Consider the following 25,296-nt stretch of genomic DNA (forward strand, 5'->3'; position numbering starts at 1 on the left):
TGTCAGAGTGGAACACAGAGATGAGGAGGGATGACATCAAAGATATGACACATTCCACCACATGATGGCAGTACAGAGTCTCTACTGCTGCCATTTCTTCTTGGTTACTTGTTATTTCAGTGCTGCTCTGACATGAGTAAATACCTCAAGACAAGCAAGGAATGTGTACACAATGGTGGCTTTTTCTAGAGACTATTATCTTGCAGAGTGACTGCATCAAAGTTGAAGGTGGATATATGGCAGCTATAACATGAATTTACTCAAGCAGTAGGTGTTGGTTCCTTGTGTTGTCAGAAGGCCATTAATCCCTTCAGCTGGGATGGGTCCAGTAATGTGTGGGGTGGGTTGAGTGGGGGTGCTGGGTGGCAGAGCAGAAGGAGAGCTCAAGTACACTCTGATAAGGGAATAGAGAGAACACATGAGGAGATTATCCAGATACCTTTCAACCAAGGTTGTCCTAAATGAGAATAAACTGCTCCTCTGCCCTCATCCTAATGGCCCATGGCAGACTGTCACCATCCCTGCTGCCCCTCCTTCATGAAATAATCTCTAGCGTTGGTGCACCCTGCCAGGAGGCACCTGCAGGTTCACTTTCCTAAGACGCAGGAACATTTATGTAAGTGAAATGTGCCTGCTAAGGGCTTTAGGTCTTGAGTGTTGCCGGTGGCTTGGGACCAGCATTTTTGGAAAACTGCACCACACATATTGCATCCCCTATCCTGTCAGCGTGCTCTCCTGAGGGCCCGATGCCAGTCCCCACCCTGTGATGCATGTCCATATGCCGGGTGTATTAGCTCTGAGAAGCTGTGGAGAATTGCACCAACAGGGATGGCCATCTGTCCTCTTGCAGATATAGCATGGACTCTGCAAGTGCATGAAGGCAGGATCTTAAAACATTTGGTCTATTATATCACATGATGAACGGCTTTCACAAGGGTGTCCTATAGGCAGAACTAATTATGTATAGCTTTTCAGCATGGGGCAAGATAAGGCAGCCGTCAGATCAGTAGGGACCTACATTGTTTCTTATAATAGTCCTATTCTTAGTGGTGAGGGAAGTACTCTAATCTTTTGCTTAAGTTAAAATGACAATACTGTAAAAAATACTCCATACAGCACCCATAAACTACTTGGGTTTATATAACATATATATTGCACCTAAAGGCAGACTAAAATAGGCAAAGAAAAGTAATAATAAAAATAAACCATAAATAAATTATAAATTATAAAGCAACAACTGGGAGGTATTGTTGGGACCACACGGAGGTACAGTAATTCAGTTTTTTTGAATATATCCTGTTGTTTTCTATAGTAGAATCACATTATTTGGTGGATATCAAAGTAAATATTTTATTTGACATTCTACTTTGGTTTTAAATTTCCAAAATTCAGCTTTAGGCCTAAACATCTGGTTATATGTAATTGTTATGGATTGTCAAGTTCTACAAGTAAACTCTCATATTTAGGTGGGTTGTGTTGATGATTACTGCATATTTTAGTACTCCATCTTATAGTTTTACTTATAAACATTATCTGGATGCAGAGAAAGGACTTAGTAGTATTGTTCAATAACAATGTAAAAATTATATTTGCAAACGTTATATATATATTTGCAATTGTAACTTTTGTGTAACCTTAGGTTTTAAGAAAATATTTCATGATTATGATCTTTGAGCCTCAATTACATAAATACCTTTTTGACAACAGCTATATCAGCAGTGGGAGTTTCCTCCGACACTGGATCACATAGGATCACTTGGGATAAACACCAGTGTGGTTTAACTGGGTTCGTATTCTTCCAACAGCACTGTGAGGACAAACAGGAAGGCAAACCACACTCATCAGTGAAGGTCAACAAACGGGTCAATATGGCCCTAATGAGAGAGAGCGGGGAAGCATGCAGTCCTCCTATTGAATGGTAGTACAGGTAGTGCAGGGGTTAATCAGAGCATTCAAGTCTTAAAGTGGTATCACTTTAAAATGTCTTTTCATTTTTTCATAGCACTGTCTCCACATGAGTTAAAGGATTGGTTCACATGTTTTCAAGTCTGTCTTCAAGTCTGTAATCATTCACCCTGATCATACTGGTCAATAAAATGATCCCCTTGCTTCCATGCTTTCAAAGAAAGAGATCTCCACAGTCCACAGTCTTTGTGCAAAATGTGTTCAAAAGTTCATCTGAAGCTAATCTGAGGTTTCAACATCAAATCAAGTGAATATCTTCCAACATGACTATACAGAGTACATCATTTGTCCCAGTCTGTCTCTCTGTCCCTCCTCCACAGCCACATTTCCTATTCCCCAGTTCCCTTCATTGCCAGTTTACATCCATCCACCAGATGCACTCAGATTTTCCCTCCTTTCACCATCACCTGACTGCCCCACACCTCCTCTTCCTCACCTTTTCCCACTTCCCTTATAGGCTCTGCAATTTGCTGGCCTCCCCTGCATCTTACTCCCTCCTGAGAATCTCAGTTCATATGCTGACCCAGCTCCTTTCTTTCCCCGGCAGAACATTGAAGTTGTCATGTGTATTGGACTTGAACCTTAACTCAACTCTGCAACTTCACTTGGACCTAGACCTGGATCTAGACTTAGACCTAGACCTAGACCTAGACGTGAACCTAGACCTAGATCTGTACCTGCCTGTCATTTGTAATATTGTTAAACAGCATCCAGCTGCATATCAATTCAACAAAACATGTTGAGAACATGACGGGAGGTGTTGATATGGGTTATTTGAGCTCATCTGATGACGTTTTGTCAGGGTACATTACACACAAAGGGAACTAGAGCTTTAGCTGATGAGGAAAATTAAGCTGATGAGAAAAATGAAGAGAAGGGGACAGAACAAGGTGAGGAATTCAGGTTTACATTACATTAAACATAACGGTGACTTCCTGGTGAGCAGACATAACATCTACACCTTAAAAATCTGGGATGTTCAGTCCCTTGGATGCAGACACCGTTACATAGACCTTTTTTTCAAATGTTCACCTCATTAGCATTTAGCACCAACCCTCCCCCCACGCAGAATCATCATAAAATAACCCTCCCACACAATGTGCCATCATGTAGCACATTGCAGAACAGTTTATTCCAAAGGTATAGTAACGCTAATGTATGTTGGTCAAATTATGAGTGAAAGATGAACAAATTTAGCTGCAGTGTGGTTTTTTTATGTTATAATTACTTTGCATAAGAACCATTTTAGTAGAATACGCTTATAGATCAAAGGTCTTTTTCATGGCTCATGCCCCCCTCTTTGATCATTACAAACAACTGAGCACAGCCTGAACACAGAATATTATATGTAGTGGTGGAGGAAGTATTCAGATCATTTACTTAACTTAAAGTACTAATATCATACTGTGAAAATAAAAGCCCTCCATTTACTTTGGTTAAGTAAAAGTATCAGCAGAAAAACTGTCATGTTTTCAGTTTTGTGCTGATGCATTTTCCAGCTGATCAGAGGGTTTGTAAATAGTTTATTTCGCTGAAGAAGTATCAGTGTATCACAAACATTTAAATTCAAATTCTGAATCACCAAATTTGAGATAAATGGTTTTCACTGGAGAAGAGTTGTATGACATTTTTAAAATTGTTATCTGAATTTAAGTAAAGTATGTAATGGAGTAGTTTAGTGGAGAAATACTCAAGTTAAGTACTAAAGTAAAAGTACTTAAGTAGTAGAAGATTGAAGTAGTACTTGAGAACCTGAGTAAATGTACTTTCCCCACAGACAACCACTGATTGTGTGTGTGTGTGTGTGTGTGTGTGTGTGTGTGTGTGTGTGTGTGTGTGTGTGGTGTGTGTGTGTGTGTGTGTGTGTGTGTGTGTGTGTGGTGTGTGTGTGTGTGTGTGTGTGTGTGTGTGTGTGTGTGTGTGTGTGTGTGTCATATAGGGAACGATGTCATGGTAGGAGAGGTATGGCATTGCATCAAATCAAGTGTTATGCTTAAAGTAGATCTATATCTGTAACAAGCAGAGTGTGAAAAATCAATCAAGATCAATGTGACAGGGGGTTTTGTGGGAAGTGTTGCCATGGAGGAAAATGGAGAGTGTGAAAAGAGAGAGAGAGAGAGAGAGAGAGAGAGAGAGAGAGAGAGAGAGAGAGGCGGTAAGGCGGCTTCTCTGCAAACTGCAGACTAAAGTGACCTCTGCTCTTGTGTCTCTGATGTTTTCTTAATTACCTTGTCTTGGCATCCTGATAAACTGCTCTGAGACAGTTGCTTCTCTGCTGTTTACAGCTCTGTTCACAGATTCAAAAACCTGAAACTGTAATGAGCACAAGCTGAACTCTCAGTACGAGTACTGTGTATAGCTTGTGGTTACACTGCTACAGAATCAGTATTTGTCTCAGCATAGGGTTTTGAGCTGTGGTATTGACAGTGAAGGAAGTATTCAGATATTTAATTTAAGTAAAAGAACAAATGTACTAACAAAAAATCTACCAAAAGTAAAAGTTCACATTATGCAGAAAGGCTAATCTGTATTGCAGTATATAATCTATGCAGCCGTTAAACGTGGAGCTAGTTTATAAATTGCTGGGTAGTTTAACCTAGAATAATATTTTATAATTTGTAAGTTATATTATCTTTTATTATTGTGAATCTTCAAAGTAACTACATGTTTGCATGTAGCTATAAGTAACAAGTTTAAGTTATTTATGAAATGTGGTGGAGTGGAAGTATAAAATAGCAAAAAACTGACATTCTCAAGTAAAGGACAACGATCTCAGAATTGTATATGAATGTATGTTACTTAACATATATAAAGTAATTCAAACTATCTCCACCACGAGCAGCCACAAAGTGTCTTCTTACACGTTATGGAAGGATAACAATCCCATCAAGTCATACTAACATTTCAGACAGAGAACATTTTACTGCAGAGCAAGTTCTTTTACCTTCGATGCTTTCAGTAAGTAGCCTATACATTGTAAGCAAAAACCAATGCAGTCTAAGACAACAGTCATTACCCTGAAGGTTAATGTTCAGTTTTTGTTTTAAAGAGGTGTTTATTCAACCTGGTGATCATTCGAAGGCTGCAGTTTGGTGTGTGGTTGAATTAGAGGGCTGTTTCTATTGGTTGATATAAATATGGTGGACATAATAATAGAAACATGGTGCATCTAATTATCTGGCAACTGAGTATATGTTTGTAATGGAGTTATCCAACAGTATATAAAGTATCCCCTTTATCAGCTGCAACATTAAAGTGATGAACATTAATGCATCAACAATTATAATCCAGTGATATGATATGTACTCTTCTGAAATGGGCCAATCGACATGATGAGAATGCCAACATACTTTTACTTTAAAAGATATTTTGATGTTAATACTTTAGCACTTTCACTTCAAATACAGGACTTTTACTTGTTATGGAGTATCATTACACTGTATTTACTGCTGTGTAGCTACTTCTTCTACCACGTCCTCAAATTCATATCTGCTCTCACACATATTATATAGACCACACACACACACACACACACACACACACACACACACACACACACACACACACACACACACACGTGCGTGTGACGGGCGCGCACATTAACGGAGAGGTCCAGGTCCGGTTCGTACTTCGCGGGCTCCCGGTTCATGTGGCTGCAGCGTCCACGTCAGCAGAGGGAGATCAGCACCCTGGACAGCGCTGGCTGGTCAATAATAAGAGCTCTTTTCCTGCCCAGCTGCTGGGAGCACTGGGAGAGGCACGTCACCCATCGGAGGCGAATGAATGACCAGATAAAAAATACGGATTTGTTTACAGGATGAGAGTTTTTTCCTTCTTCTTCTTCTTGTTCTTCTTCTGCTTCTCCCTATTCCGGAAGTAGCTGCTGCGTTGGTTCAATCTCCAAGCCGACCATTTCGAGGAGGAAAATCAGCGCCAGCAGTATCATCACCACCATCTATCTGATCCAATAATCAATGCCATTACTGCCGTGTAATTGCTCTCGGATTTGAAGACATCTCCATGCGCCTTGCCTGTCTGTCTCTCCAATTAGAAAAATCGCAGGGTGCCTCTATTATTCTGCCTCTCTCTCTCGCTCTCGCTCTCTTTGACCGTATTTTTGGGGGGCTCGCGATGAAATGCTGATGGACATCGAGGCGAAGATGGGAAACATGGGGCTTTCGGGTGTTTTTGTGTGGCCGTGTTTCCAGGCGATAGCCTTCTGAGAAAAAAATGAAACGGATTGTGTTTTTGAGTTCGACGTGGATTGTCGGGGTGAATGGCTCGGATTCATCGTGGAGGTTTTACAAAAAGGAGATGAAATAGAGAGAGGGGGAGAAAAAAATGGACCATGATCTGACGCTTGGGATGCTACAGTGAAGGGACGAGAAAAAAAACATATTATAATTATCCAAATCAAACTTCCATTTCATCTCTCATTTTCCTTTTGGACTATGATTCTTGACAAGAGTCCCAGATGTGACTGTATGGATGGCAGGTCGTTGTATTTTACACCCCATCTTCTATTTCCTGGCTCTGTGTTGCTCTCTCTTCCACTCGTCCACTCTCTCGCGGTCTTCTGCTTTGGGTAGCAAAACATGTAGGCTATTTTTTTGCTGCAAGCCCAGTGCATCTGAAAAAGGTGTCTTTGAAGAAAAATGGACCGTGGAAATCAAAACCTGTACAAGTTGTTGTGTGTTTGGTGCGGTGGAAGATGCATCTAGACAGCGTTTACCGAGTTGTTTGAGTAATGGATATTGAAAGAGTGTGTCGGCCAGCTGAAAGGGAAAATCTTTCATCCGCATTGGCTTAGACACACATGCCATCAGTGGGGCGAGAGCCTTTATTTCTCTGACTTTCCAATTGATACGCTGGTTGTGGTATTGGTGAAAATAGTACAATGAGAACGAACCTATTGGGTGTATGAATAATAATAGTAATACTAATATTAATAATAATAATAATAATAATAATAATAATAATAATAATAAAGAGTAATAGAGGGAGAGGTGAAACAAACACTTCATTAATTTATTTCCGTCTGGCGGATTCTTTATGTAGCCAAACATGTTCAAGTATCGGATCCGCATGTTTTTTAATGAACTGAAAGTCCTGGTGTTTATGCGATCCGATTCGAGACAGTCCGGCGCAGACACAGAGAGACGGTCCACCACCATGCGAGGTCTGGGGATGGGCGGCTGCGGTTGGCCGCCTTTTGTCGACTGCCATTCCCGGGATGACGAGGAGGAGTACTACGGCAGCGACCCGCGGCCCCGGAGCCTGGCGTTTGAGGACAAGGAGTCCAAGCTGCAAGTGGGCCTGGACGCTGTGTCTCTGGCCAGCACCAGCAGCAGCATGCGGAGTCCCCAGTGCCGGATCTGTTTCCAAGGCCTAGAGCAGGTAGACATGCAGCAGGCGATGCTTCCTATAAATGCTGATGCCTCCTCCTGTGGATCAGACACACTGTTTATTTCTGTGTTTTAAATGTGCTGCTGAGCCTTTGTGTTGGTGTGGAGAGCCATTTCACCATGCACGAGTGCAGTATTTTATTAGATTTTTTTCTTCAGGAAGTGGTCATATTTTAAGTTCTTTAGTGTACTCTGCCATTTTGATTTTTTGATTTTTTTTTAGTGTATATCTCTCATTCAGAGGATTCTACAACCCTCATGCCCCCCCCCCCTCCCCCCCACCCCCTCTCTCTCTGTCTCTCTCTCTCTCTCTCTCTCTCTCTCTCTCTTTGTCTCTCTCTCTCTCTCACCTTATTTCTTCACATCTTCAGCCTCAAGTACCTCATACCTTTAGGATGAAGCCAATATTTTAATCATGTAAAATAAACAAATTAGTTTTTTCAAAAAGCTTAAAATCATAAATGTGTTTCATAGGGCTTTGAATATAGGGCAGCCTCTGTCTCTAAAACCTTGATTTAGAGGTAAATATTATCCTATTTTTCTGATGATTCCTCAGTGTAGTCTAAATAACACTGTTTTCATAGCTAAGCTATAGTGGTGGAGAGGCAGCCGTTCCCACACATCTGAAATCCGGCCAGCATAGCAACAAAGAAAGTTAGCCAATTAGGTCTGCAGGATGACAAATAGAGTGAGAGGGACTGAATATGCATGAGTCACAAACATTTTGTAAATTTGAATCAACTGTCCCCTGTCCGCATCTGTCACAGAACAGGATGATCAGCTATTAATCTTGTGCCAATCACTGTTCCTGGCCAGACAATGGTGTTGACTGACGATAAATGACAAGTTAGATGAATTTGTCATATATTTATACTCTACTCACTCACTCTCTCTTCTCTTCCTCCTCCTCTCTGCTTGATTTTAGAGCCCCAAACAAAATACTAGTTTTAGTATTGCATATTTTTGGGTCTGTGGCCATATGTCGATCTCACCAGATGTGCAGAAACCTGTGCCGCCTGGCTTAGCAGGTAGTCGTGAAGCCTGAGATAACTAGAAACACTGTAAATCCTGTAGGAGCACAGATGGATATTACCATTTAGTCACTTATAGGCGTATATACCTAGTGTTATTACAGTCCATGTGCTAATTCAGGACATCTGCCTCAGAGTTTCTATTGTGGGACATAGTAAACTGGAGAGCCACAGTACAGAGTATAAATCAGTTCAGGCTTGTTTGGGATACAAAGTCATTTGATGTTCCAGTTGGGGATCAACCCCAGGTTGCTGTCTTGCCCACTCAAAGATCCTCCTTTAATAAAAGGTTGATGTTTGGAACTTAGGGCACTCCGGTAAGGTGACTCATCGTGCAACTTGGCTCTGAGCTGCCTCTTTTAGATCCAGACAAAGAGCAAGCAAACAAAGCACTGAGGGGAAACCCTGAGACTACACTATATATCATAGCTTCTTTTCGTTTGCCCCCACAGCACTCAAAGTACCTTATACGTCCTTATATGCAAGGTGTGTGCATGTGTGTGTGTGTGTGTGTGTGTGTGTGTGTGTGTGTGTGTGTGTGTGTGTGTCTGTGTGTGTGTTGGGGGCCTCACATTTGCCATTTTATTGTTATTTCATTATTCAAGCAGGTCTCAACAGGGGCCGGGATCATGTCGCTGTCAGCGGGCCAATTACCTACAGACATAATCACCTTGCTCTGTGGGCTGCATTGAGTGTGAATCCTTATTAACTGTCTGTCAAAGGTGTCAGTGTGTGTGTGTCGACGTACAGTAGGTCTGGATTCACATGCAGCCTGCTGGAGGGGCGGGCCGTGTTAGCTTTGCATGGAGATCGGCTACTGGCATGTTGGAGTGAGGAGGAGTGGTGGTGGGGATCACCCCTGCCTGCCCTTTTCACTTGCAGTGCCCAACAGCGTGTTACCACAGTGACACACAGTCTGCGGCTCGGGGGGGGGGGCACACTTTTTTGTCTAAAGGTTGCAGTTGAGGAGGAAAACCATTTTCTTAGTCAGAAGTGACACACCACATTAACACCTTCATGCTCTGTGAAGTGGCCTTGAGGGACAACTGAGCTATGTGTGTGTGTGTGTGTGTGTGTGTGTGTGTGTGTGTGTGTGTGTGTGTGTGTGTGTGTGTGTGTGTGTGTGTGCGTGCGTGCATGTGCGTGCATATCATCTGTCCCTGCCATATAGCTCCCATGATTGAGGGATTTAAAACACAAGTCCTCTAAATTAATCGACAAAATACACTTTGTTTGTGCAACAGCACGAGAAGCATTTTCTGGTCTGATGCCACGATGAATCATGGAGTAGTATTCAGATATTTTACTTCAATAAAAGTGGCAATACTACATACAAGTAAAAGTCATGCATTCAAAATCTTAAGTAAAATAAGTAAAAAGTTACGCAAAGTAAAAGTACTCATTATGCAGAACTGCATTGATGTATCGAGTTATCGATGCGTTGATGTGTTCATCACTTTAATGTTGCAGCTGGTAAAAGTTGAGCTATGTTTTTTATTTTTTATAAACTGCTGGGTTGCTTAATCATCATTAATTAGTTGATTTATTTGTTTAATAATCAGTAACTAAAAGTATCAAACAAATGTAGTGCAATAAAAGGTACTATATTCGCTTCTAAAATGTAGTAGAAGTTAAAATTCCATAAAATGTCAATTCAAGTACAAGCATCTCTTAAGTGAAGGACTTTCCACTTCTGCTATCAGCAGGAGAACAACAAATGTTGAGGAACGTTTAAGGTTTGGTCTGGTTTCGTAAAACCATTTTGGTTTGGGTTCAAATCAGTATTATTCTTACTTATTATTATAAGTATTCATTAAGGCAGTGGTTCTTAACCTGGGTTCGATCGAACCCCAGGGGTTCGGTGAGTCTCTCTCAGGGGTTCGGCAGGGGTCAAGACACACACAGTATAGCCCGGTTCACACTAGCAATGTCGGGCCGCAACACACACATTTTCTTCTTATAATCACATTCATTTGGAGTAAATATTCATTGAGTTATGTTTTTGTGTGAAATTCATGTTTTGTTGATTTTGTTGTTTGAACACAGTGATTTTGTGTGCAACTGATGCATGGTACATTTTGTGCACAAACAAAATATATACCTATGTTTTGAGGAAATCATATTTTATTTTTCCAATTACGAATGGTTCAGTGAATGCACTGATGAAGCTTGCAGGGTTCAGTACCTCCAATAAGGTTAAGAACCACTGCATTAAGGGTTAGTGAACCTTTGTTGCCATAGTTAAAAGAACCAGATGACCGTCAGTAGGAAATGAGAAACGAACAGCGACCTCGTAAAAATGTCCAATCTTTTGTTGACCCGTTCACTGAAGTTTCTTTTGCTGGTCGAATAACTCACTGGAGCACCAAATGTGGATTAAATCACTGCTGAACATTTCCCCCACCAAATCCACTACTTCCTCCTGTTTGAGTAACATTTGACAAAAACTACAGCGACCAGCTAAGAAATTATTTAATTCTTTTTGAGGATTTTCAGTTGGAGCCACATTGTTGGTTTTGGTCTTTTCACAGGATTTGTTGACAATAACACAATTATAGAAAAACACCATATTTATCCCTTAAAATCGAGTAAGTTAATGTACATTGTGATGTTGTTTTACAGTCGACTTCACTGCTTTGTTCAAACACAGTATAACTCCACACGTTCTAGTTTTATTTGAGCATCAATAACTCCTGCTCGTCCAGATGTGACCTTCATGCCTCTTTCTGTTTTTTTTTTCCTGTTTATTACCTTCAGATGGAGGGGTTCACTCTCAAATGGCAGAAACCAGAAACTATAAATAGAAAAGTTGCATTACAAAAATATATAGGCCTGTGTGTGTGTGTGCGTGTGTGTGTGTGTGTGTGTGTGTGTGTGTGTGTGTGTGTGTGTGTGTCTTACTTCTATCTTTATTTCGTTAATTGCTGTTGGAGTTCATCAATTTGATTTGATTCAGTTCAATTTCATAGCTTCTTTATTGGCCCTGTAGGATCTTTATCAATCTAAACCGTTAGTTAATTTAAAAAAAGAACCTTTTCAAATCATTATTACTATTACTTTATAGGATAAACATGCCACTTTGATTCTGAATATTTTAACTGTAAAGTACTTTTTGCATTGACCTCATTTGCAGACTTTTTTTTTTACTACATGAAGCTCAAAACAAGGTTTAATTTGCTGCAGGTTATTCTGGAGATGCAACGTTTTCACCTAAAAGCCGTTATGTGTTCAGCCATTATTTGACTTCAGTACATAAAAAAAAAACATCTTTCACACCTTCAGTTGGTTTCCCGAAACTAAGTGTACATCCTGTGATCTGTGGGCAGGACGATCAATATATGTGAACATCAAACAAAGCTCCCTCAGAATTTGAATCTTGAACCTTTCTTTTTGGATGAATTCAAGAGACACTTTGAAGTTTTATGAATCCAAATAATATGAGCTTTTATTGATTTTTTTTATGTTGTGCTTTAAAAAAATCCCTTTCTAAAATATGGTGACTCTTACTCATTGAGTAGCTCTAGAAAATGTTGAGACATGAATTTAGACAAAACTATCACATTTGATACGTAAACGGTTTCTGTTGAAGGTGACGGTTTAAAATCATAATCACAGCTTTTAAAAGGTCTTTGTATTTATTTGGTTCTAGTAGATTGTGACATTAACGTCCTCATACAAGCTGGAAAATGTTTCCTCACACACGCACACTTTCCAACGACAGCTTGACATTTCAGAAATGTTTGCTTTCATATGGTTTTTATTTAGTTTCCCATATACTTCTGACCTTCTCTGTGTTATCTTTATAATGTCAGCAGGCAAGTTATTTTAAAGTTTATGAGTGGCATGTGGCTCATCTGCTAAATCCAATCTTCTATGTGGTGGGACACTTGAATACTTTTATTACAAATGGGAAGGTCAAACAAGCCAGATGGGGGACTGACAGAGTGCAGGCGGACAGAAAAAAAGAGGAAGCATTATTTGTGTCAACGCACTCCTCTGATGCATACAATCTGTATTTATTACACTGGTAGTCCTCTGCTACTTCAGCTATTATTGTTGGGAAGTAAAGTAATTGCTTGTTTTTGGTAATGTTAAGGATCATAATTTAAAATCCAGTAATTACATTACAGTAAATAATCCCATAATGCTCTGTTCATCTTTGTTCGCTGTCTTACTGGAAGTTTGGTGGAAGGTTGATATCTGAAGCTCGCTAATTAACACATGATTTTGTTTTTGTTTGTTTAATTCCTACAAAAATGCAGAGTAAAATCAACAATATGCGTTTTGCAGGGTGTTGTATGTTGGACTATTTTAGTGACGTCCAGGCAGTTTTGTCACAGACACGTGAGCGACAGTAACATGTACATTTGTAGGCTTTAGAAATGCTGGTCAGCAGGTTTTGTTCTCTTTGGGCAGGGTGCTGTTTCCAACTGTTTTTAGTCTTTATGCTAAGCTAAGCTAACTGGCTTCAGCTTCATATTTAACATGAGAGCGATATCAATCTTCTCATCAATCTCTCAGCAGGAAAGACAAATATCCAATTGTTGCTTTAAGTTTACATTTCCATCAAGACATTTGGTCCATGTTTTACACTTTAGGCCAGTTTACAAACAGTTAATGCTTCAAAATTCAACACCTCTGAAGCGAATGCTCCCGACAGTCAATATGTATGTTTGATGTCTGAGAGATGGAAGTTTGCAGTGGGTTCACTCAGAGTTTGTGTGAATCGTCGTCGGCTCGTCTCTCCTTCACCTGTCATCCTTTGAAGCCCCACCGCTCTCTGCTGCTGTTGTGCTAACGTGCCCCTCCGCCAACGGATTCTCCAACGATTCACACTGATACGCCCAACACTGGTGTTTCGAAAGCTTTCAATCATTTGTGATGCATGGGTGTGGTTTTAGGTTTTTCTTCTTCTTTTTTATTAAGTGAGAACTTTGCTAACCTCGAGGTAAAACATGGCGACAAATTTGAAGCCTTCTGACAAAAATGGATGTTTGATGCTGAACGGTGATGACAGCCTGAATGTGGTCATCCTTAATGTGGCGAAAATGTCAACACGCTTCAGGTGCTGGAGGGGTGCAGAAGAGACACTAACCTGTTTCTTAGAGACTCTACCGAAATTATTAGACATAGGGTGGGGTCAGAAAAGGAGAAGGGTCATTTTTATAATTGCTTCAAGCAGAGTATATTCCTTGTGATATTTATTTCATAATACATAAATAAAAATGGTTTATTAATAAGATGCGTTCATGCGCTAACCAGTCACAAAGGAGCATTTTTTTCATAAGGTCTTATCTCTTGTAGAACTGTATTAAATTAAATGCAGCATATAAAGTTAGTCTAACATGTAGGTTAAGCACCACACATGTGTTCAGTGTTGAGAGATGAAGCATATGATCTAAGATATGATCTAATATGACCTTTTCCTGCGTTTTCAGTTGAACTCACAAATGTAATCATCCGCTCTTTCACAATTAACTGAAATGTAGCCAAGATACTTTAAGCTGTGTATATTTATGTACATATAAAACCAAATCCATATTTAAAACATGAACTTGAGAGGAGCGGGAATATTTAGTAAAAGGCACAGATCATTTGGTTGCCTTACATTTAAATGAATGTGTATTGGTAAAATAATATTTGATTAGGATGGGGGTTTTGAAAGTCTGTGAAAGATTCCGCCCTCCTCCCATCTACAATACATTGTATACAGTCCCTTTGGATAAACACATTTGTTTTGTATTTAAAGCAGCATCTCTGTTTGTATTCTTATTTGCAGGTCTCTTGAGAAACGAAAATATGTATATTTCCCTTGCGGAAATGCAAACTGAATAGATTTTTTGAAAATATCAAAACAATATTTGCTTTTCCCTGAATTCATCACGCTATTTTTTCCTCGTCTGTCCTGCAGGGCGAACTGTTGAATCCCTGCCGCTGTAACGGTTCAGTGCGCTGCACCCATCAGCCGTGTCTCATCCGCTGGATCAGCGAGAGGGGGTCCTGGAGCTGCGAGCTCTGCTACTTCAAGTACCAGGTCCTGGCCATCAGCACCAAGAACCCCCTCCAGGTAACACAAAGGGAATCTGCAGCACGAACACACACCAACAAAACTGTGGAGAAACTGATCTTAATAACACAAAGAAAAACTAACTTTGGGGGAAAACAAAGCCTAAGACTTCTGCATAATAAGTACTTTTTGTAGTTTGTTTTAGGTATGTGTTGATGCTGATACTTCTGTACTTTTACAGGAGTTACATTTTAAATAAATGAATATAATCCTTTATTCCTGAAGTGGGCAAATTTGCAGGATTACAGCAGCAAAGGGGTATATTGCACAACAGTTTTTTTAAGTAATATAAGTAATAAACAGTAAAACAGTAATAAAAAAACAGTAAATAATTTACAATAACCAAATATTAGTATATACACAGGCAGAATAAATATAACTATTTTATGCTATATCAAATACTATTTTAACTATTAAATGCAGGACTTACTTGTAGCAGAGTATTTCAGAGTATATTTTAAAGGTGTAGTGTGTAGTATTTGGCAGCATCTATCAGTGAGGTTGTACTGAACTAAAACTTCTCCCGCGTGCTAAGCGTGGAGGAGAACTACTGCGGCCGATGAAAAAACACTAAAAAGTGAATGGCCCTACCTCGAGCCAGTGTTTGGTATTTATTTTCTGGGCTTTTTCGGTAATCATACACACACAAAAACGACTTATTGATGTTTGACAATGTTCCTTTAAGTGAAAGATCTGAGTACCCTGAATTCGGCTGAAAATCCACTAAATAGCGGATGCTGTGCCCGTCCTACAAAAGGTTACAAGGTTACAAGTTACATGTTTCATTTATTGAACGTAAACAAGTCAGAGATAGAGTATGTGATTATGTAAACCTGCATCTCAACATTTGGGTAAACACAAACATTGTCATGTTCTGTGAGGTTTGAGGTTGGGAGCTGTTCATCGTCTGGGAGAACAAAGCTAAAGTTGGTGCTGACATTTCATAATAACACACATACAACATACAAACGCTGCTGCATCAGACCAACACTCTCTGAGAACAAATCTCAGGCCGTCGCTGTGGTGTGAGGACTGTTTGCCATATTGTGCTGACACATTTTCGCTCTGCGTCACTGTCCTTCTGCCCTCCTTTTCAGAGGCAGCCAATAACTCTAAAACCTATTGAGAAGTTGCCATGTGTGTGTGTGTGTGTGTGTGTGTGACATATTTGCTAATGCGCGTATATTCGCCATGACTCATATGGTGATTTCTCTCACTGGTGAGATATAATATGGTGGAAAGTGCACATTTATTCAAGTATTGCACGTATGTATAATTTACAGTCCTGCATTTCCATTTTATGCTCCTTTAAACTTCTACGACACAACATATCAGACAAAAATGCACTTTTTACTCCAATGCATTTATTTAACAGCAATGGGTCGAAAATTACTTTACAGATTAAGAATTTAAATGAAAACACATTATACATGCTATTTATTGTCACAGATTAAACTAGTAATAATCTGTCAGTACTTGCTTGGGGTACATGGACACATTTTGGATTAGTTCAGCTAATTTGACAAAATAAAAATGTAATTTTAAAAGTTTCAAGAGGTCGAAATAGTCAGCGAAAAATAATGGTGTGTTAAAAAGTGAGCTAAGACACAATAATCATTTGAAATAATAATTGGATATGAATGAATTACGTTTTTATTATTGTGTCATGCATATAACAACAAGACACCGTACGGTCAAACAAGCCAGGACCAGAATACAGCGTACACATGTTCAAACAACAAAGAAAGTAGAAAAACAACTAAAGCATCCTTCAATTTCAGAATTCATGAAATCACTCAGCAATATTTAGCACGTAGCACTGAAACACAAAGTAAATACTCGTCATCTCATACACAATCCGGAGAAAGAAGTGGCAAATTTAAACGCATTCAAATTAAACAATTAATCCAATCTTTGCTCAGTTTAGCACCAGAATATTTCAGGGTTTAGTCAAGTTATTTCATGCATCTCTCTTAAATCATCATAATTTGTAAAGAAAACTGGTTGAAATAATTACCTGAAAGTACTTATTTAACAGTTCAAATAATTAGCGAATGGTTTAAATGTAATATAAATCAGACAAAAATATGTGGGAACCAGTAAAGCAGTGTCTAGTTAGGGCTCCTTGGGGTTCTCATTTAAATAATAGTAAAATGTCCAATATTTCACAATAAAAGATTAACGAAGTCTGCAAATTCCATGAAAAGAAATTTAAGAGAATTGTTCGTTTCTCTTCTATCTCATCTCACAACCACTCAGATGTGTGACCCCTAGGTTTAGAACGACTTGATATAACTGTAAAGTAGTTCAAATGAGCTCAAGCATTACATTATTAATATTTTTCAGTGATATAAAATACAAAAGACAGTTGGAATAAAATCAATTAACATGTAAATAGACTGTAAATAGACTAATTGTGTGTATAAATGGCAACTCAATATTTTCTTTAGAACCATGAGCGGTTATATAATAGATTTATAGCTGAGTTTGTGCAGGAAAATGTGGGCGTGTGGAGTAAGGACAAGGTGCTGAAAAGGACAACAAATGAATGCGTAGGAAGCAGAAAAATAACCTTGACGTTGGACAGGATTTTGAATGCAGAACTTTTTGCTTTTATCCTTTGTTCACATTGTTCAATTAGTATTTTACTTAAGTAAAGAATCTGAGTTCTTCTCTCACCACTCATTTAGACTTTTTTCTCCTCCTCCAGTGGCAGGCCATCTCTCTGACGGTGATAGAGAAGGTGCAGATAGCGGCCATTATCCTGGGCTCCCTTTTCCTCATCGCCAGCATCTCCTGGCTCATCTGGTCCTCCCTCAGCCCCTCGGCCAAGTGGCAACGTCAGGACCTGCTCTTCCAAATCTGCTATGGCATGTACGGCTTCATGGATATCGTGTGCATAGGTAAAGGACAACGTGGACACCAAGATGTGCAAACATTAAATCGCACGGCAGTATTATATAAATAGCTTTGGCAGCAGCAGCAGCTATAGACGAATTGTATAAAAATATCACATGAAAAGTTGAGTGTAGTAGAAGGTTTAGGTTACAGAGCACAAAGATACATTATGCAACAAGAACACACAAATATATTAATAAACATAGGTTGCATTATGCAAGGACAAACTAAAAAACATGTATTCAGTTCACATTCGGTTGGTTGTTAAGGTCATACAAAATTACACAGCAACTAGACAAAATAAGCAGATGGTGCATAAGTGACAACTACACTATAAAAGCACATTTCTAAGATGACACAGAGAACAAGAGACTCTGTTTTCTAGGGAGCAACCTGGCTGACGCTTCTTGTGTAGTTGTGAGTTGTGAGTGTAAAACAACACCGGGAACAGATGGCATCTGATATCTGCACTGTGATTATTGCCAACTGTCGAGGCGAGATGGAAAGTTCCTACCTGTTATGATGCTGGTTGCAGCCTTTTATGCATGATATCTGATGTAAAGCAGTGGGGATTTATTCAGGCCCTGTCCTTCACTCTTCTTCTTTCTGCCCAGGCCTCATCATCCACGAGGGATCATCAGTGTATCGAATCTTCAAACGATGGCAGGCTGTCAATCAGCAGTGGAAAGTACTGAACTATGAGAAATCAAAAGACTTGGGCGACCCGCTGAGTTCGAGCAGCAAAACGAGGGCGGGCAGCTCTCGCGGTAACCCTCACGGTCTGGCCAGCAGCAGTGGTGGGCAACAGAGCAGGAGGTTAAGAACTATTCTGAACCACCACTGTGGATACACCATCTTGCACATCCTGAGCCAACTGCGGCCCCATGGCCCTCGGATCAGCGCCGCCGGCAACCGGGAAGTGGTGATGAGGGTGACCACCGTATGAGTCGGGCCGAGCGTGTGTGATGAGAGAGACCTCATCGGTGTGTCAAGATGTAAATGAGATGGTGAACTCATGGACCTTATATTAAACACTACAGACTCATGTAGACGACAGGAGTCCTGTGAGGAGCCGAGTGAGGCCACATCAACAGACACTTGAGGATTTTTCCTCTCGTTTCGTACGACAAAAGGAAGCCAGATGCTCCTTTTCAATAATTAACCGAAAAATAAGGATGCATTAAAAGGCATAGAAATGTGTGGAGGATAAAAAGTGTACACAGGCTTTATAACTGAATCCAAGATGGTGAGACGTTTTTTCCAGTTCAATATCAGGATGCACAGACATTTCTCTTTGAGTTGATCCTCTTTGTTTGATTTGTATCTATTCTTTTTTTGTTTGTTTTTTACTCACTTTGATTTTGTACGGATGTATGATTTTAGAGGAAATCATGTAACTCCATACATGCCAAACATTTCCAGACAACTATGTATAATGATCTTAACATTTCTACAAGACAACCGATGCTGGGAAATAGACCGAAAACTGAAACAAACAAACATGAGGGCAAACACAGAGGTGACAACTGATCAATAAGTCAATACAAGTTTTAAAAAAAGAAAAGAAAAGAAAAAAAGGATTAAAAAAAAAGAAATCTGAAAGATTTCAGTGACACTTAACCTTTCTGCAATAAAGATACGTATGTACATTTCACAGGGAATTTTGCATGGGTATATAATTTTATTCTTCATCACATAACATAAGCACATGACAAATTTGCTCTATTTCCAATGGTGCTTGCCAAAATAAACACTTTAGAAACATCTGATTTCATTGCACCAACTTTTTGTCAACATGACAAATGGCAGTGTGTTACAGCTATTTCAGCTAAAATACAGATTGTTGCTGCTGTGTGCTGATTCAGATTTGATAATAACTAAACTATTGGATTAAACATGGGGATCAGATGATCTCTTACTACTCAGTCTCGCTCTTGTCTCTTCATTACTCCACCTGCGGCTGAAAGCATGCGTGATCTGGTCCAATGTGCTGTAGTTAATTGTTTTGGTGTAAATGTAGTTTGTGGGAAACACAATGGGACATCCTTTACTTTCAATAATTGTTTTAATTTATTAAACGGGCTAAAACTCTTCCTAACTGTATAGTCAAAATGAAATCACTGGGAAGCAGATGCGCTGAGATTATATGATCAGTAGAGCTGAAACAAATAGTACATCAATCAATTAATTATGGACGACTTTGATAATCAAATAAGCAATTTTTAAGCAAAAATAAATAAATAAAAAAATAATAATAATTTGCTGCTGTTATCTGTCTTGTATCACTGTCATGTGAATATGTTTGGAGTTTTGGACCAGACAAAAAGTAAAACACTGTGATGGCCGTATTTCACTATTTTCTGACATTTTACTGACTAAATTATTAAATTATTAATTGAGAAACCATTAAGCAGAATACTATAAAAAATTATCATTAGTGGAAGCCCTAGTACAATTTAAAAATGTTGATTTCAAGTAATTTTACAAAGTATATATAAATATATATATTTCTCAGATTCAAATGTCATTTGCAGATAATCAACCAAACCTGAATGAATCTAATATGAACTCTAATTATTCATATTGGCGACTCTTATAGTTTAGACAAACTTGGTTTTGAGAATAATTGCTTAATGGATTTCTTACAGAATTTTCATTTTTTTTACTGAATATACAGAATGAATATTGAGCAAAACTTTATAATGCAGCCCCATGTTTTACTAAATTTGTTTGAATCTGACACCAATAAAATAATTATCAGTTCTCATACAGTTGAAGAAAACAAGACTGTAGAAAACAAGGGAGTCACAATTGGGCATTTGAGAGGAACATATAAATGAATTTCCTTTTAGTATGTTCATAACCTACAGGGTACAGTACTATACAAAACGTTTGGGAATACAACAACACTGATATTCTGCAGAATCTCTACAGTAATATCATATTTTATAGTTAGGATAAAACCGCAAGGGTACAGTAATGTAAGAAAACTTAGATGCAGGGGATATTGACAAACATATCTATGTGTTGTATGTTCCCAAAATGACAACAGGGCTGTAATTATTTGATATGTCCTGGAGAGTATCAGAGTTGGTAACACAATTTGTCTCAAGCTTCCCAGTACCCCATATCCAGTATTAACAAAAAGATAGAGTACTTTTGTACCAGTAAGAACTTTTGAGTATTTATTTTTAGCCAAGGCATACAACCAAATGATACTGTAAAACATGGGCTGTATAACAAATTGTTACCAAATATAATAGCAAAAAAATCCCATTAATAACAATACCATCACTATAAATGTACTTTTGAGCACCACTGATTCAATATTTATTAAAATAAGATAGATTACAAGAATACATCAAGACCGTTATAATGACACTAGTGGACATTTGTGATACAGTATTGTCATATAAGACACACACAACTACCCCCATAACAATATAACAGTCATGTATTAATGTATCCCACCCAAGGTGGTCCAAAGAGAGCATGTTCACTCTCTTGTGTAAAGGACAACAGTGTAGTAATAGTAATGTAAGCATGGCAACATGCTCGAGACATTTCACTCAACACAAATGTCAGCCTCGTGGTGGAGCTAGAGGAAAAGTCATTGTCAAAACAGATTATTCGTTTTTTATTTCAAACCTTGACATTCATGTTTATCTGAAATGTAGGAGAACAAAAATATCAGTTGGTGTTTGTCTCCACCCAGTGGCTGCTCCTGCTTCGGTCACTCACTCCTTCAATATGAAACCAGTTATTTTCTCTGCAGGACATGAAAAACAAAACAAACTGCTGCTAAGGGCATTATAAATACCTGCACTATAGGAGCTAGCTGGACATCATAACATGTCCTTCAAAAACATCCTTTCTTTTTTATCAAATAAATAACCTCTAGATTTTGTATTAAAGCAAATATAGCTAGCTGTATATTGGCCTTTACTAGGAACATTGCAGTAACTACTGTACCATTGGGGTCATGCATTTAGAGGATTTAAATGACATGCTGGGTGTAATATAGGCTGAGTATCTTAAGGGTACACATGTTAATTGTTGACAACTTAAAGGCCAACCAACAAAATAGATAAACTGAAAAATATTTATGATATATTATTATTATAATAAAAGGAACCAGAGTTCAAGATATATTTACAAAATGAGTTAGCTATAGTTATACTTTACTAGATGGCTTATGTGTTCAGATAAACAAGAAGCACAACTGACTTTTATTTTTAAATCATCGATTGGTTTGGATTTATTTTGAAAATCCGGAAAGCCGGAAACAACCATTGCTAAATTACGAAACCTTTATTTTGAAACGAAACGATGAGGCAAATTTGTCATTTAGGGCTATAACAATTTGTTTTAATAATGAATGAATGAACAATAAAATAAACAAAGATCATATCACTAAAATAAAATAAACATTCTTCAAAGGTGCTATGCATGTATACACACACCTGTGTTTTATTTTGGAATCTATAACCCTTCTGTGAGTCTCGTTTCCTCCTGATCCGGGGTCAGTTCAGACTCCTTTATGTAGTAAGCGTGTCACGTGTTAGAAACAGGACATCGGGTTCGTTTGGAAAACATATTGAACGAGTGTACTTTGTCCTCTGGCGGTTTCCCCCTTCTTCCTCCTCCTCCTCCTCCTCCTCTTTCCTCACCTGTCCGGTGAGTCAACCCTTCACTCGGAAGGACGATGTCCAACATATGTGTCCAACCTGCCGGATGCTGTTGCTGCTCACCGTAAACTCCTCAGTGGAAGTTAACACAAGGAAGCAAGGAGGAGAACAACATGAATCACTTTACCGGAATGTAGCTGCTTGTTTCGTTTGATGTGTTGGAAGTTCTTTTTAACAAAGTTTTAAAAAGACATAATGTCACAAAGGAAGAATAAGATGTTTTCCTTTCTGCGGGCAGGTGAGTCCAATGCGGTAATATAAACCAGCAGTGGTGGAATGTAACATGTACTCATGTACTGTACATACAAATGTGAGGTACTTGTATTTTACATGTTTCATTCAATGCTGTTTTCTACTTCTACTCTACATTTCAGAGGGAACTAACTCTCGTAGCGTACTTTTTACCCAACAATTAACTTAAGTAATTATTTAAAAAAAATATATTTTACGACCAAATACAATATGAGAAGTTGAATATAAATGGTTGGGTTTAGTCTAAAAAGGTAAAGTCATCCAATGTTTTACAAAAAAGGAAATAATAGAGGTTTCTTTTGATGAATACTAATTTGTTTTTACACACTAATTGACTTGACTCCGAGGTTGAGAACCACTGGACTAAACTACCATATATAAAGCAGGTCAAACTAGTTCTTACAACCTGTGACAACATTAACAATATAGAAATGCTCCTATATTTTTACTGCATTGCTTTTACTTGTGGCAGAGTATTTTTACTTCAACCACAGTTTATATTCTTCTCATCAAATATTGCCTGAGATGTGACTTTCTCCTCACATGACTTTATATCTTAACACATTTACCAAATGATTTACAGTGTAACGACAGTTCCGATTGACCTCATCATTCGTTGGGTTATAACATAACATCACCAATAAAGTTTCACAAGAACATATGACTGTTTTCTCAAAGTGATGCTGGTTTACCAACAGAGCACCGAAGCCTTAGATTCACTCCATATTAAGCTAAGTGGTTGCAATCTGATTGATTGCACATCTATTTAGATATGTGCACCATTAAAGTAGAATAGCAACTAAAATGGGTCCTAATCTGTCTCCAAATCTAATTTTAAGACCGTATTAACTTTGTACTTTTCTTGATTAATCGTTGCGTCTACAGTCAGATGCCACTCTATCTGGTACACCTATAAAAATCGAATGCAATCCCATTAAAACAGCTCAGCCATAAATTCTACCTTGCAAATTAATAATGTGCAGTTTTGATTGTCACCATCAGAGAGGTTTAAATTTCACTATATGTCTATTTTTGAGGTTGTTGAGAGACACCTCCTACTGTAATTCAGTACAGATCAACATCAATGCAAACTTCAACCTCAATGATCAGATACGACTCATCTTTATTGTCATTGTAGTACAAGTACTGAGAGCGAAATGCAGTTTAGCATCTAAACAGAAGTACAAACATCAGTAATGTACAGAATAATAAGCAGCCAGGGGTAGATATAAATATGCTACAATGCATACATTATGTATAATAATAATTACAATAATGGCAAGAGTAAGATAACAGAATAAACAGCTGGAAGTATGATACAGTATGAGTGAAGTGTTTAAACACTATATATAAAATATACTATACAGTATAGGTGGTAATATAAATATAAATATGTGTGTGTGCACATATAGTAACGGTAAGTGTATGTACCGAAGTGTAGAATTAACAAGTATGACACAGCAGGCAGAGGCCCACACAGTGATGAAAATAATAATAATAATAATAAATGTATGTAGAAACATTTTCATAGAATTTATGTCAGAAATGTTATATTGTTTGTATTATATACCTAATAAAGTGGCCACAGATTTGATAAAATGTCAAAACAAACAAAACAAAGTACCAAAAATAGAAGTAGTCATTATGCAGAATAGCTTTTCTCAGAATCCTAAATTTCCTCAATGGATTGTAATTATTGATTTATTAATGTGTGAATCACTTGAATGTTGCAGCTGATATAGCTGGGGCTCATTTGAATTACTTTACATCGGCGGGTATTTTATAATCTATAATATTACATCATAATTTAATAGTATTTTGTATTAATATTCTAAATCGGTAAAGTACCAAAAGCTGTGAAATAAATGTGTTATACAACAATATATGCCTCCAAGTTGTAGTCGTTTAAAAGTATAAAGTAAATAGAAAATCCTAAACCTCAAACTTGTACTTAAGTACAGTTATTGAGTATATGTAGTTATTTAGTTACTTTCCACCACTGCACTGCAGAGGTGAAACATTTTTCTGTGCAGGATTACTGACATTATTATTACTACTCTGCAAAGAAGGCCTGCCACTAACATTAATGATTATCTTTGCACTTGTTTTCCCATGGTTCTTCTCTGAGTGAAGTATTTTGTTTTGTGTGCACTGTGACCACCAACATCATTTAAATCTCAGTATAATAACCTGTTTGCTTCCAGTCAGAGACCCCCTTCCTGAGAACATCCATATCTCCTCTCTGCCTCCCAGTGTTCCCACAGACCAGGAGCCAGAACTAACCGGAGGACAAGGTGAGGATGTTTGTTTCGTCCACACTTTTTGTTGTGTGTCAGGAGAGGTGGATCCCCTGACACTGAAGCATCATTATTTCTCCCTTAAACCAGAACAAACTCATTATGTCTCTGACGTCTCTCTGCTCATCCAATACTCTTCATCTGGCTGCCTTTACTCACCAAGAACCGTCACTGCAGCTATATTTAGAACATAATATGGTTCACTTCATTTTGGTCCAGACTGAAATATCTCTCAATAACTAACTGATGGTTTGCCATGAAAGTTACAACCACAGATGCAATTCAGAGTTCTGAACTAAGGAAAAGAAAAAGCATGAGAATTATTTTTAACAAACAAGCTAATGACCAGAAACGACCTCTTTACAATGTGTAAATGGGCTGCAGTCATTCACTGTGCGTTTACTGCAGCGTGTGATCTGTATGTGAAGTGAATCACGCGCAAGCACTTTGATAACCCTCAGTTATTATTATTGTTTTCATTGTTATTTATTTGTATATTATTGTCGAATTTCTTCTTCTTCTTGTTTCTTATTAACCGTATTATTTATATTTTTTAAAGGGCAAGTGAGCCAGAGCAGATACATTTCCTTGCATTTGAATGTGAAACATTGAAACTTTTTAATGTACGTGACAAAAAAATCCTCGTGGGGATTAATTGTTGTTTTTTTCACCATGTTTTCTGTCACATTTCAG

General features: G+C 38.3%; 1 protein-coding gene across 1 annotated transcript; it reads left to right on the forward strand.

Moving 5' to 3' along the window:
• Window positions 1-7,010: 7,010 nt before the first annotated feature.
• marchf9 (membrane-associated ring finger (C3HC4) 9) lies at window positions 7,011-18,312 on the forward strand (the record flags this gene model as incomplete). The annotated part of the gene is made up of 4 exons (XM_079225642.1): window positions 7,011-7,362; window positions 14,313-14,468; window positions 17,179-17,371; window positions 17,981-18,312. Exons 1-4 carry the CDS (start codon window positions 7,030-7,032, stop codon window positions 18,310-18,312), a joined length of 1,014 nt encoding a protein of 337 aa, XP_079081768.1. The 5' UTR covers window positions 7,011-7,029.
• Window positions 18,313-25,296: the final 6,984 nt, after the last annotated feature.

Source organism: Taurulus bubalis, assembly GCF_910589615.1.
Source record: "Taurulus bubalis genome assembly, chromosome: 11".
NCBI lineage: Eukaryota > Metazoa > Chordata > Actinopteri > Perciformes > Cottidae > Taurulus > Taurulus bubalis.